Source organism: Mytilus californianus, unplaced genomic scaffold (genome assembly GCF_021869535.1).
Source record: "Mytilus californianus isolate M0D057914Y unplaced genomic scaffold, xbMytCali1.0.p SCAF_14, whole genome shotgun sequence".
Lineage (NCBI taxonomy): Eukaryota > Metazoa > Mollusca > Bivalvia > Mytilida > Mytilidae > Mytilus > Mytilus californianus.
In genome coordinates, this window is record NW_026262626.1 from 10,633,453 (window position 1) to 10,648,322 (window position 14,870).

Sequence of the window (14,870 nt, forward strand, 5' to 3'; positions counted from 1 at the left end):
AAATTAGATATATTTTTATTTTACCTTAGTTGTAATTTACTTAAATCTTCCAATCTGACTAATTCAAGGAGATCTTGTAATAAATACTGTTCTCTGGAAATCTAAAAATAGAGAACAAAACCTATAGGACATTCATTTATATACAATTATACATTATTCATTGTATTTTATTGTACAAATATATATTTGTTTCTTTCTATTTTGTTTATTCCTTAAAATTATTATTTTTGTATGGAAAGTTGACATTCCTAATCAGATACCTAACAAAATGAGTATAACCTTGGCATACCTATGTGCTTGTTCAATTTCAGAAATCTTGTAACTGGTTTTGGGTATGTTTTTAAGTGTTTTTCTATTTATATTTCGTTTTTGTTAGATATCTTTGGATGATTCAAATAAATTACTACTGGTCATGCATTTTGTGCCTTTAAAGACCACATTATGCTATTTTTAAATGTAAGGTTTCTATCTTATTGATATTTACACCAAATCTCCTTTTATTCAATCTTAGTTGTAACAAGCATTCTGTGAGTATTGCATGGCAATACATAGTCCCCTACCGGTTAAAAATTCATTGTATTGGAACAAAATTCTAACTTGATCTATAACTTGTTATGGTGTAAACTATATAAAAAATATCAATTCAATATCTTCAAGCATGACAAAAAAAGTGTTGAAAACTGATTATTAAAGTGAATTTTCTAAGTCCAAGGACCATAACTCTGCACAAAATCATCAGACTGGAACAAAATTCGAACTTGATCTGTAACTTGTCATGATAAAACTATATACCAATTATCAAATCAATATCCTCAAGCAAAATGGAAAAAGTGCGGAAAACTGATTATATAAGTGAATTTTCTAAGTTAAAGGACCATAACTCTGCACAAAATAATCAGACCGGAACAAAATTCGAACTTGATCTGTAACTTGTCATGATTAAACAATACACCAAATATCAAATCAATATCTTCAAGCATAACGGAAAAAGTGCAGAAAACTGATTATTTTAGTGAATTTTCTAAGTTAAAGGACCATAACTCTGCACAAAATCATCAGACCAGAAAAAAATTCGAACTTGATTTGTAACTTGTCATGATTAAACAATACACCAAATATCAAATTACTATAATCTGTGGATTCAAAAATCAATTTTGCTAGAGAGTGAGGCAGATGTTATAATACTACAAGCAAGAAGTAAAAGAAAAAGTCTATTTTGAGATGTTTGGTTATGTTCTGCCATGTTTCTCTTGACAAAGTAGATGGTGCCCTTACTTATCTTTTAAATTCTTTTATCATTTCCCTAATCCATATTGATAAGCAATTTTAATTTAAAAATCCAATATTTACTGATAAATATCAAAATATAATGCTTCATTACATATTTCTTCTTTTTTTTCATGATGCATAAACTACAAAATGTGATTGATAATTCATTCAGATTTTGTGTTTCAGAATACTGCCGGTGTTTTGTTTAAGCTGAAGGCCCTTTCAACATGAAAATGAATAAATTTAACAGGATTGTACTTAAGGACAGCAGTGTTTTACTTTCAAAGTTGTATTCTTATGTAATATTTATTAAGAAAAGATTTTCACACCCTCTCAGCAAAATTTTTTGCCATTTACACCTATTTTTCCTATTTATGGTGAAAGTATAACCTAACTTTCCAAATTTTTATTGTTGTCATTGGCTTTTTCTTACTATTGTGACATGTTCTAGAATCATTAATAAATATTTCATACTTCTTGTTGATGAGGGTAAGCATTTTTTCCATGAAAATACAGCAAACATCCACAAACAACTTGAAATTATGTCAATATTTAAATATAAAACATGGCAATTAAATTAATATAATATTTTACCACATCTATTGTTTCCTGCTCAAAGTTTGCTTTCTTTAACCAGGAAGCTAGTTCTTCATCAGGTGGCTCATGGATATCTGGTACTATAAAAGGAAACAAGATTAAAGTTTTCACAAACATGCTTTACATTTCTTGAAATGATGAATTATTTTTTTTCTGTATTTTATATGCTATAAGTTCCTAAATCTATTTACAAACACTTTTGAAGGAATGTATAATACATTTATCTATTTACAACTGAACATGGATATGACTTGAATGCACACAAGAAAAAAAAAACATATTAAAGGAACAACACTTTTATGATTTGACCTTGACAGCTAAAGGACAACTTAAAAAACAAAAAAATTCCTTTCAAGGTATAAAACACTTTTAACTCTGATTTTTTACCTCTGGATTTAATAGATCCTGGAGAGACAGAAGATGTAGCTATAAATAACTGTACAAAGATATAATTACCTCTGGATTTAATAGGAGATCCCGGAGACACAGAAGATGTAGCTATAAATAACTGTTCAAAGATATATTTACCTCTGGATTTAATAGATCCCGGAGAGACAGAAGATGTAGCTATAAATAACTGTACATAGATATTATTACCTCTGGATTTAATAGGAGATCCTGGAGAGACAGAAGATGTAGCTATAAATGACTGTAATAATTCCATCTGGACCTTTTTGTCATCTAATGACTTCTTTAATAAACTGCCATATGACTGATTTGTTTGGACTAACTGCTGTAATAGCCTAAAACAGAAATAATTTTCTGTAAAATACCAGTTCTCATATTTGCTTGTAATGCTGTGTTCTCCCCAGAAATTTTTGAAGGGAATAATTTGTAGCGTGTAACCCTTTTTTCAGGAGTGAACTATTGTGACAAGAAACAATCCTTCAGAAATACAGTATGAATTGAAAAACTTTATGACAGGCTAGGTGTTTTTTTTTATGTTTACTATTTATAAATTATCACAAAATAAAATATAATCAATTACACACATATAAAACACATTGATCATATTGATAACACAGTCCATTTATTGAGTTAAAATTCAATTCAAGTGTCCAAATTTAGCAATTTCAAGAGAATATTCTCCTGTTCCTTTGAGCCTTCCAGTGCTGAACAGCTTTAGATATGTCCATGCCTGGTGTATCTGCCCCTTCTCACGATATTGTATAATTATGTAGCTTGTAATTTTTGGAGCACAAATTTTTAAAACAAAAGAATTTAAATAAACAGCTGACCAATTTCCGCAGTTTGACATTTCGAGATCGTTTCCGTGCGTATTTGTCACAATCTTTTCTATGGTAGGTAGAAACCTGACAAATTCTTCAAAGTAAAGTCCTACAAAATTATTTACTAGTGACATTATACATATGCTTCTGCGTTCCATTCCAAACTATTGACATCGAGTTGTTTATAATCATTGTCATAGTTTTCCAGTGCAATGACCAAAAACAGACATAACTGATTTATTTTTTTAAACATGACAATAAAAGACAAATTTTATTTGCTAAGAATAAAATTTCACATTCTGACCCAAAATATCCATTCACAGTATGAATTTATCATAAATATTAGTTTACTTTATGTAGTTTTTTTTCATGTAAAACGACTTCCATTCGTAAATATTTGTAGTTGTGTATTGCAAAGTTACCACGTGTTTTCATCATGTTCATTGATTGTAGCAAAATACATTTTTGTTATTAACCAATCAGAAAATTTGATATTCAATTCGGCAATCAATCAGAAAAGATGTGCGTAAGAACGTTTTTTTATTTAAATTTCAATATTTTCCTCTCAATTCTAACACTGAAACATTCAAAAAAAGTATCCAAGAAAAAAATTTATCTATTCGATGATTATCTATGCAATTACGCGATCTGATAAGGCAAATACAGGTAAAGGATAGACTGGAGTCGAACAATAATTGCGTAATTGCGTGTAATATTGATTTTTTTCTCAGCGGCAATTTTTACAGTTGAAATAATAAAGCATGCAAATCAAGAGTTTAAATGCCTTGCTTGCAAACTTTGTTTGGTTATTTGCACAGACATTATATTTAAGATTGACACCTAAATTCAATGGGTAGGCGGAGTAACTATAGCTCACTATACAAATCATTGGCCTACCCATTTAATTTAGGTGTCAATCTTAATTACAATGTCTGAGCAAATAACCAAACAAAGTTTGCAAGCAAGGCATTTAAACTCTTGATTTGCATGCTTTATTATTTCCACAGTTACTTTACAAAATTTATCAACAGTTCATAATAAAAAATTAACATGCTGCAGGGTTATCTTTTAAGGTACTGCATGCCAATTTAAACGCTTCTGGGACAACAAAAATATATTTGGAAGGCATTGTATCCACCTGGGAAGAACCCTGATATTTCAAACAATTGGGGTCAATTAAAGATGCTGTCATTACTTTTAAAGCCATGATAAGTTTAAATCATTAATGTATTAATTTGTTTATGCCTTTTAAATAGCAATTTTCTAAAAATATGTATGGTGAAAGCAGTTTTTTTTTTAAAATTGTTCTAAAACTCCAAATTTTGGACAATTTTTTCCTGAATATTAAGAATTTCATTAATGAAGCAGTATTCAAGGAGAAACTGTTCAGATGTTATTTCACAAGGTCTAATATTTAAAGTTTTTTTGTACCTCATATTTTCCTCCTCTAAGTTATCAATCTGAGTTCGTAGTTCAGCAGATGCAGAATTTCTGTAAGCATGCTGTATAGACTTTATGGAATTAGTTGAGGGTACACCAGATTCTTGTTCATCTTCTTTCATCCCAGCCAAATTGGCACCAAGTTCTGGAAATATAAGAATGCTCTATTGTACAAAGCTAGTTTTTAACGTCTTGATTTCAATTGACATAAAAAATCAGATCAATCAATTTTCACTTTCAGCATATATAAAGAACAAAAAGGTCAAGTTTGCTTGCTTGCTCTGTGGACCATAAAGTGAAAATGATCTTTGTTTACTATCGAATGCAAGAGTAACAATAGCTTTTACTAACCAATCAAATCATTGGACCTGTAACAACCTCAAGACTGAAAAACATGTTTTACACAAGTTTGTTTCCATATTAAAAAATTCATTGCTTGCCAATGCAAACAAGATGATATCCCCACTATAAGTATTGGTCAAAATCAAGCTGATAAGCAATGGATGAGAAATTCCATGACACAATGTAGCATGCTGAAATGAAGCTTCATTCCAAATTTCAGAAAGCCCTGATTTGTTGTTCCAATAGTAAGGTATCAATTTGTCAGTAAATTGAAGAAAAATTGTATTTTTGTTGATATTTGATTTCATGGTACGCCAAAGTCTGCATACAAGCATTAAACATTAAACTCATGATTCAATTTTATCCATGAATTCCTAGAATATTGGTATCCCACGATATCAATAAATCTACAGTATAATAATCAAAGCACCTTGTTTAAAGTACATATATATCAGCTGTAATTTATATACTTTCTTCCATATAAATAAATAAACTTATAATCCTGTTAAGTCAAATTGGATTTTCAAATTTTTGTTGTAAAAAATCAATTTTGCAGTCCAAAGGATAATAAAACATTAAATGTGTAACCTCTATTTCAACTGAATGGCCATCTTTCCATACATACATAAACTTGAAGATTTCTGGTCATTGACCACTTTATTGACTTATAATATTTATTTTTATACCTCAGGTCATCTCTCAATAACCTATGCAAAACTTTATTGATCCTATTATTACATTAAACTGCAATAAAATCTTGCACTTATGAGCTACAATGTGTGAAAACAAACTATATACAGAATTACAATGCAGAAAAACAAAAGATGTATTTTTAGTATTGCTTCAAAATAAGACTCTTTGGGGACTTGATGTTTATCCTAAAAATACCAGATGCAGTGATTGAACAACAGCAGTATAATTATCACTTATCCTAAAAATACCAGTTGTAGTGATTGAACAACAACAACAATATAATTATCACCTTTATCAGTAAGTATTTATAGCTAAGAAGAAAGATTTGAAAGACAATTCCAGAACTTGTTAATGAAAAATATTAAACCTTAAAGCTTGGTGTGATTTACCACTTTTTATTGAATTCCTACAAGCGCAAACAATAAATCTCTGACATTTTTTATAAGATGTAGAAAGTTTTTTACCAGGTTATAGCATCATAATACTGTTGATTCATTTTTTTTCCTGGGATACCAAATGTTTTGAATGTGTTGATTATAAAGGCCAGTAATGGCTATAAACTCAAGAACGTCTTCATAGTTTCGTATGCTTTACTTGGAGTCAATGCTATACATAGAGACATCAGCAAGTGACGACGTTGCGGGCCTATTGTTACGGTAAAAATGGCGGTAAAACGTTAACCAAATAAAAGAGTATAAAATAGACTACACTGAAACTTAACTAATTCGCAACATTCTGGGGGCCGCAAAATGCATTTACTGTTCATGTATGGTTCAGAAAAGGGTATTGAAAAACACTTTAACAAATTACAGTTCAAAATTCCAATGGCACCAGTTTCACAATTGGCCTCGTTGTAATCAGTCCATTTGATGTACGAAGTTTGACAGCTCTCACTACTCCATCATTCCCGGTGCTAGTTTCCACATCATTCTCGGTGAATTGTCCATGATTTGTACGACGGATCCGACTTTCAAATATGCGCTTTGGTCTACGGCGACGCAATGAAATTCTCTATATCCGGTGAGGTATTCCATCCTCCATCGTTTTGCGAAGTGTCAATTAAGGTTACTTAATGGTTGAAAAGTTTGTTCGCTTCTGTGAAATCTAAATTCAAATTATTGTCCTCTGAATCAGAACTGTTCTCTTGGGATAATCTTCTTCCCTGTAGTAGATGTGATGGCGTTAGCGGTTCTGGATCTTGAATGTCGGACGACAAATATGTAATCGGACGATCGTTGATTATACATTCTATTTCTATCAAAGTTGTTCGTAATACGTCAGAATTTACTTGTGATTTCCTGAGCACTTTTTTCAATGTCGTTTTCGTAATTCCAACTAGTCTCTCCCACTAGTCCACCATACCATGGTGCTTCTTTCGGAATAAATTTCCAATTGATTTGAATATTCATTTCCTTCGGAATGTCATGTGAAGCGGAAACAAAGGTTGGTGCAATGTAGGAATACACAGTACTGGGAATTCCTCTCCTACTAACGAATCGTCTAAACGCTTATTTGAATGACTCGATTGTCATATCTGTAACAAGTTCTAGATATACGGCACGAATACACGATTTCGTAATATGTCCATTTTCCTTAACGAAGAGTGGTCCAGCGAAATCAATACCAGTTGTCGTAAACGGAATCATGTCGGTGACTCTATCCCTCGGTAGTGGAGGCAAAATTTGCTGTGGAAACGCTTTTCCAGTCACTTTTCGGCACTTTACACATTTCTGTACGATGTGGTTTACGCACTGTCTAATGGATCCAATATGATTGGCAGATTTGCGTAATTGTCTGTCCAGCTCCTGAATGCAACATCTGCAGGTGCGCGTTCAATATGATTAAGTCCGTTAATTCATTTTTCTTCGGTAACAACACTAGAAATTTCGCAGAGTTGTCTGACTGTGAATTGTGTTTGCGGCCAGCGCATTGAATGACACCTTCTGTGTCTATGAACAAGCGAAACTGTCTTACTAAAGGTAGATTCTTGTCCTGTGACAGGTTCGCGAGTTGCTCCTTTTCACTACTGAATTTTTCATTCTGAATATTTATAATCCATGTACGAGTTGCCCGGTCCATTTCATCTTTCGTAATATGTTTTCGTGTCTAGCATTTTTCCTCAGATTATATGGTCGCTTATTTTTACAGCGATTCACAAATTTAAACACGTAGCATGTAACTCGTAGTAACTTCTTCAATGACGAGAATCTTGATAAATCGATTATTTCCGAAATTCCATTCAATACAAAAGGTTTCATTGTCATCTGTTGTGGTCAACAAAAGAGTCTCTTGTTTCACTTGCGTGGTCCATGTAGGCCAACTGTTCTCATCTGATATCCATGACGGTCCTTGCATCCACAGAGTCAAATCTTTGAATTGCGTTGATGATAGTCCTTGAGTTTGAATATCGGCTGGATTTGATTCAGTTGGTACATATTTCCAGTCATAATTTTGCGTCATTTCTTTAATTTCTAGCACACGATTTTGAACAAATCTTCCAAATGTTTTTGAAGATGAAATCCAGTGCAGAACGATCTGACTGTCACTCCATAATACTGTGCCTTGTGGTTCTAGGGTTTTCGTGAGGTGTTTAGCCATTCTAGCTCCTATTACTGCGGCCATCAATTCTAGCTTTGGTTATGTCTTTTTAACGAGCGGAGCAATTCGGTTTTCTGCAATTACGAGAGATGAGTTGTGTTCTTTACACAAGTAGGCACTGGCTCCATAAGCACGTTGGCTGGCATCAACAAAGACATGCAGTGTTATTTTCTCGTTGCTTTCGTTCTCATTTTCATAGTTAAAATAATGGCATGCGATTTTCGTATAAACAGGAACATCTCAGATGTCATCTAGGATTTCACACCATGATTTAACTATGTTGTTAGGTAACACCTGGTCCCAATTGTATCCCTCTTTCCATAATGTTTTTATCAGTAGCTTAGCTCTTACAGTCACTGGTCCAAGAATTCCAAGTGGGTCGTAAATTGACGATGATTTTCGCAAAACTTCTCTCTTTGTCACTTGTGAGTTGTCAATATCTATGTGATCTTCATTTATTTTCGCAAATGTCAATCTGTCTGACTTCGCATCCCAACGCATTCCAAGAATTTTCGTCTCGCTATCCTTATCAAGTATATTTGCCTTTGTAGCTTCATCGCTAAGTTGATTGCTATTCGACTTCCATGTTCTCAAATTGAATCCTGCATTTGTCATGAGTTCTCTAGATTCTACAAAGAAATTTAAGGCAGCTTCTTCCGTATTAACACTTGTAAGTTGTCTAACATACAAATCACGCTTGAGTATTTCAGCAGTAGCACTTTTAACTGTTGATAAATGTTTCAATAATGTAGCGTTAAGAATAAATGGTGAACATGTCGATCCGAATAGAATTACCTTGAATCTGTAAGTCTCAAGTCCACTGTTGGGGTTACTTGGATCTCTAAGCCAGAAAAATCAAGTGGAATCACGGTCTTCTTCGTCTAGTCCAATCTGGAGAAATGCTTTCTCACTGTCTGTTGTCAAGGCGTATTTCCCATAGCGGAATCTTGTAAGTATATCGGTTAGCTTATTAAGCTGTGGCGGTGTAGAAGAAAGGCAATCATTTAAGCTGGGTGATTCTGAATCTTGGCGACAACTGCAATCATATACTATATATATCGGTGTAGTCGATGAATCTTTTTTCACTGGGTAGTGCGGAATATAATGCACTCGATTAGTAGTCTCATCCGGGGTCTCAACCTTCTCGATAAAACCTCTACTTTCATGGTCGTTGATGATGTCACCGTATATCTTAAGCATCTCTGGTTCTTTTGCAAGTCTGTTTATCACATTGTATGTTATCTTTCTGGCGATCATCTCGTTGCTAGGCAACTCAGGATGTTCCGGTTTCCATGGAAACTTGGCGATGTACCTATTGTCTTTCAAATGAATATTATTTTCTTGGTAAGTGGTAATTTCTTGTAAGTCAGTTTTCACTTTCACTTCGCTGTCTTTTTCTGTTACTATGGATTCAATTTCCAAAAATTTATGTATTTCACATTCTTCAAATCTGTGCAGGGTCATAATATTCATGATCGATGATGTTGACTGTACTGCAAGAATTCAATTGTATAGGTCCTGATAGCAAGTATCCGACTTTGGATTGTACAGCGGTTGGTCTGGATCCTCTAATAACTCTGTCTCCAACTATATCCCAATAATAATCGGAGCCAACTAAGACTGATACCTCAAAGTCCTCGTCCTGTAAAGCTGGGTGGGCTAACTTTAATCCATTCAAATGTGGAAAACTCGACTGGTTCCTTGCGTATGTATATATTGGATAAGCAATCTGTGGTACTATAAGAACTTCAATAGGGATTAGCGTGTTCGTCTGACCTTTTAGGTAGATAGTAGCAATTTGTAGATTTCTAACCTTCATGTTGGATTCCCCAAAACCGGATATCGTAATCACTTCTTTCTTATTTGGTCTCAGATTCAATAAATCGGCCATCTCTTGAGTAATAAAACTCCGCTGGGCTCCTTCGTCGAATAATATATTAGCTGATGTAAACTGTGTCTTGTCACACGTGATAGGTGCTATCGCGGTTTTCAATAATACTTGCGATCTAAACGATGATCTCGATGAATGCATGCTTACGACTGCAGCGCTGGTATCTGGTTTAGATGTGCTGTTATCTTTTGTAAGTTTAGACTTGGTCTGCGGGTGTGCTGCATTCTTTGAACAAATACTTGTATGGTGTGGTTTATTACAATTCTTACACATTTTATCGGAATTGCAATCCACAACTCTATGATTTCTTAGCAATTGAAACATGCCTGTTTCTCATTTACAATGCGTTTTCTTTCTTCAATTTCCATGACATTTTTACAACCTAATGGGGCGTGAACTCCATGACAAAAGATACACGGCTTCTTGGTTATGTCTCTTTTTCCTTTCTGATTAGCGTAGTTGCGATTTGTACCTGTAAAGAATGCTGACGTGGGTATGAAATTTGGCTGTATATAATCACCGTTTACAGACTGACCCGCTTCCTTAATCGTAATCTCGTGTTGTATAGCTTGCCGTGACGTCGGCAAGTTCCAGCAGTCACCTCCGTGGGCACATACCATGTTTTCTCGTATGTTCCAGGGTAGTTTATATAATATTATGGGCACTAAAAGGCATCCGAACGACTAGTGGGACTCCCCTATACCTTCAAGGCCAAGGATGTAGTTCTCCATGCTGTCGTAGAATTTTTTCAAATGTGTAATATTTGACGTTGGACTAGGAAGGCTGATTAAACTCTGCATGTATGTATATACTATCTTGTGTGGTTGACCGAATCTTTTTTTTAGTACATGTAGTGCTTGTCCGTAATTTGTGTTAGTTATTTGTAGATCTGCTATGCACTGGGTGGCTTCTCCGAATAATTGAGATTTTAAGTAATTAAATTTCTGTACGTCGTTTAAAGACAAGTTTTCGTGTACGGTAGCACTAAACGAATCCCAAAAGGGTTGCCATTCCAACATATTCCCGCCGAATGTTGGTAAATTTAATTTGGGCAGTTTGTGGTACATGCTGGACATGTAAACGGACGCTGATGTATTTGCTTGTATGAAACTGGGCTGTGGCTGACTTTCTTGATTCGTATTAATAAATTTGTGTGCATTTGGGTTAAACAATGACTTACTTGACTGTTTGGCTGTGATTTCCGATTCCTTAATGATTTCTGAAAGTTTGGTTACTGCCATTTCTATGTCATACGTGTATCTGTCGGCTTCCTCTATTTCTTCGCTCACTTCCTCTTCTGATAGTTCCTCAACAATCTTCTCGTTCAGTTGATCGATCGTTTCCTGCCTTTTAACAATAAGTCCTCGAATGGTAGAAAGTTCGCTCACGTCATATTCCTGCAAAAGTTCCTCGGAACTCTGTTCCACTTTCTTCAGCAATTTTGTTAGTACTCCTCGATTTCCAGCTCGTCTGGTCTTCATCTTTGTTGTCGCGGTACTCATCTTCTGTATTCTTCCGTTTTGTCACGGCACCAATGTTTTGAATGTGTTGATTATAAAGACGAGTAATGGCTATAAACTCAAGAACGTCTTCAAAGTTTTGTATGCTTTGCTTGGGAGTCAATGCTATACATAGAGACGTAGGCAAGTGACAACGTTGCGGGCCTATTGTTACGGTAAAAATGGTGGTAAAACGTTAACCAAATAAAAGAGTATAAAATAGACTAAACTGAAACTTAACTAATTCACAACACCAATGTTGTGGATGATGTGGATTTCTTCGGTATCTGTGAACCACCAATATAAATGTTTCTAAGCTTTATGCAAAATTTGGCAAAACCACAAAATCAGATTTCCACAAAAATATAATTTTTATTCAATCCACGAAATTGGTACTTATGAAATAAATGAATCCACAGGAGTTTCCAACAGGCAAGACATGTTTAAACAACCCTCCAGTTAGTGTACAGATTGAGTTTTACTTACCTGGTGATAAGATCATAATAGCTTCTTGCACGGCGGCCCTGAGTAGATTATCAATAGCAAACATCCAATGAGGCTGTATTGAGTGTGTTTTTAGGTTCATACTGACCTACAAGTTAATATATGAAAGAGTAATACCAGGTTTTAATAATTGATTAACAGTTTTCATGATAATTAAAAGCCCAAGGCCCAGGCCAGTCAAAATGTTGTCTGACTAGTAAAGTTTCCTACAAATAATCCTCACAAGCCATATGAATTAAAAGAAATTTAAAAAAATTTAATGAGTGATTTTCAGTTTAGTAAGTAAAATAATTTCAACACTTTTTGCAAATTTTTGCGAGTTTATTTCATTATAAAAACCTCTTCATTGGAGGTGTGGAGCAAAAACAATTTCTGCATCTATAATACCTCTTAGAATTTTTTAAATATTTATTTCCCATAATGCACTTACAGCTTCCTGAAAGACATACAAGGCCAGCTGAAGCTCTGTCATTGCTGTAGGATCATATTCAAAACCTGTCCGTAATCTAGCTGTTGGATAAAAGAATGAGTATAGAATAAGTCATGAAACTGGTTTGTACCAAATACAGCAACCTAAATAATTGTATGAAAAAAATTCCATGAATCTATTCTATGAGGACTTGCACCTGCCAATTACAAAAAAGTTCCTTTTTAAATTGATTAAACTTAAACTGTTGGCAAAAACAATACAGATCAACATTTATTATTAAACAAAAGTGCACATGCTGAAATATCTCGCCTGTTCAACTTATCATTGAATTCATGTTGCAAGTCTGTAACATAAAGGTTTTACTACAAGTATCACATAAACTAATAAACTGTTGACACAGAGATATGTCTCGCTTGTCTGCATAAAATTCAGAATAAGACAATCTGATGCACAGCAACATGGTTTATTAATTTAGACGCTGGACCATTATCTAGTGAGCAGGGCCTTAAAATAATCACCAAACTAACATGTACTGAGAGTAATGCAAAAAACTTTAATACGTGTTAAAGAACAAATTCCTGGATATTTTGATAATACTGAACTCCCTCTTATTTGTTATATTTACAAGAAATCTACCCGAAAATTTGTGTTTAATTATAGCCAAGTCTGTAAAGATGTAAATATCAGTGAAAATACACCTCCGTCATGTAATTGTAGTAATTCCGAATACACTTATGGCCCCATTTCCCATGTTATAACAGGAGACCTTAACATAGTTCACGACCGAGAGTTAAAATCATTCCTCAGTAAAGGACCTAAATATCGTCCCCCATCAATTATTAATTGGAATGAGTGTCGTAATATTATCCACGACTCACTTCGTGCTTCCTGTTTGAAATGGATAAAACGGGAAAAAGCTGACAAAAAATCTTTGGACTCTTTTTTTAATTCAGTAATGAAGATAGTTGATATATGTATACAACATTTTAAAGAACATTTTACTCTTAACAACAACCATAAAAATCCTATCTCTCGTATCAAACACAAACTAAAAGAACTAGCCAAGGAATTTGTTTTTGTCCCGGCTGATAAAGCTGCTAATAATATCATTATAGTTTGACATAAATTTTACATTGAGGTTCTGCAAAAGGAAATCACGAATTCACCAACATTCCAACTGACTTCATTTTCAGAAAACGATATCTGTAACAAACATAAACTATTAGCTACTTCTTTACAAGCAGAACCAAATACAATGAAAGTCCCAACTATGTACTGGCTTCCGAAGCTACACAAATCACCTTACAAATATAGAGTTATTTCGTCTTCAAGTCATTGTTCCACTACTAAATTGTCTATTCTACTTACTAGTACACTTGGTACAATCAAAAACCTGATAATAAATTGTTCAAATAAAGCCTTTGAAAATAGTGGAATTAACTACTTTTGGAGTGTCAAAAACTCGTTGGAAGTACTTGATAAATTGCATGCATATATTGGTGATTTTGAATCTGTTCAAAGTTTCGATTTTTCTACCCTATATACCACTTTGCCTCATATTCTTATTAAGAAAAAATTCACACACCTAATTAAATGGGCATTTAAAAAGTCGGAATGTGAATACATATTTTCAAACTCTTTTAGGTCATTTTTTAGTAGCAACAAACAAAAGAGCTATGTCAATTGGACATGCTTTGATACTATATCTGACCTTGAATTTTTACTTGATAACATTTTTGTTCGCTTTGGAGATTCCGTATATCGTCAAGTTATCGGAATTCCAATGGGGACTAACTGTGCACCACTTATTGCGGACCTGTTTTTGTATTGTTATGAGTTACAATTTATGACTAAAATCAGCAAAGACCCATCGAAACAACATCTGATACATAAATTTAACAATACTTTTAGATATTTGGATGATATATTGGCTCTCAATAATGACAACTTCAGTATGTATACTAAAGAAATTTATCCTGTTGAACTTACTTTAAATAAAGCTAATACTAACAATGACCACTGTCCTTTCCTCGATCTTGATATCTATATCATTAACGGGAAGCTTAATACAAAAATTTATGATAAAAGAGATGATTTTTCATTTCCTATCTATAATTATCCATTTTTAGATGGTGATGTTCCCTTGTCACCATCTTATGGTGTTTATATATCTCAACTTGTACGATTCGCTCGTGTATGTAACAACATATTAGATTTTAGCGAGAGAAATTTATATATTACTGAAAAATTATTACACCAGGGTTTTCGATATAATAAACTAGTCAAAACATTTACTAAATTTTATCATCGGTATAAGGACATCATTCGTAAATATAACTCAACATGCAGACATCTTATACGTTCGGGTATTTCACATC

The 14,870-nt window shown here is 33.6% G+C and overlaps 1 protein-coding gene across 7 annotated transcripts in view; it reads right to left on the reverse strand.

The window, feature by feature from the left end:
- Positions 1-14,870, reverse strand: part of LOC127724177 (mitogen-activated protein kinase kinase kinase 15-like) — a 104,975-nt gene that overhangs the window by 6,625 nt on the left and 83,480 nt on the right. For all 7 annotated transcript variants that reach the window (XM_052231072.1, XM_052231069.1, XM_052231071.1 and 4 more), the window contains 6 exons: positions 12,493-12,572; positions 12,045-12,150; positions 4,527-4,680; positions 2,464-2,609; positions 1,864-1,946; positions 25-101 (listed from right to left, as the gene is read on the reverse strand). In XM_052231072.1, the coding sequence (XP_052087032.1) occupies positions 25-101; positions 1,864-1,946; positions 2,464-2,609; positions 4,527-4,680; positions 12,045-12,150; positions 12,493-12,572 (646 nt within the window). The remainder of the gene's footprint in view (positions 1-24; positions 102-1,863; positions 1,947-2,463; positions 2,610-4,526; positions 4,681-12,044; positions 12,151-12,492; positions 12,573-14,870) is intronic.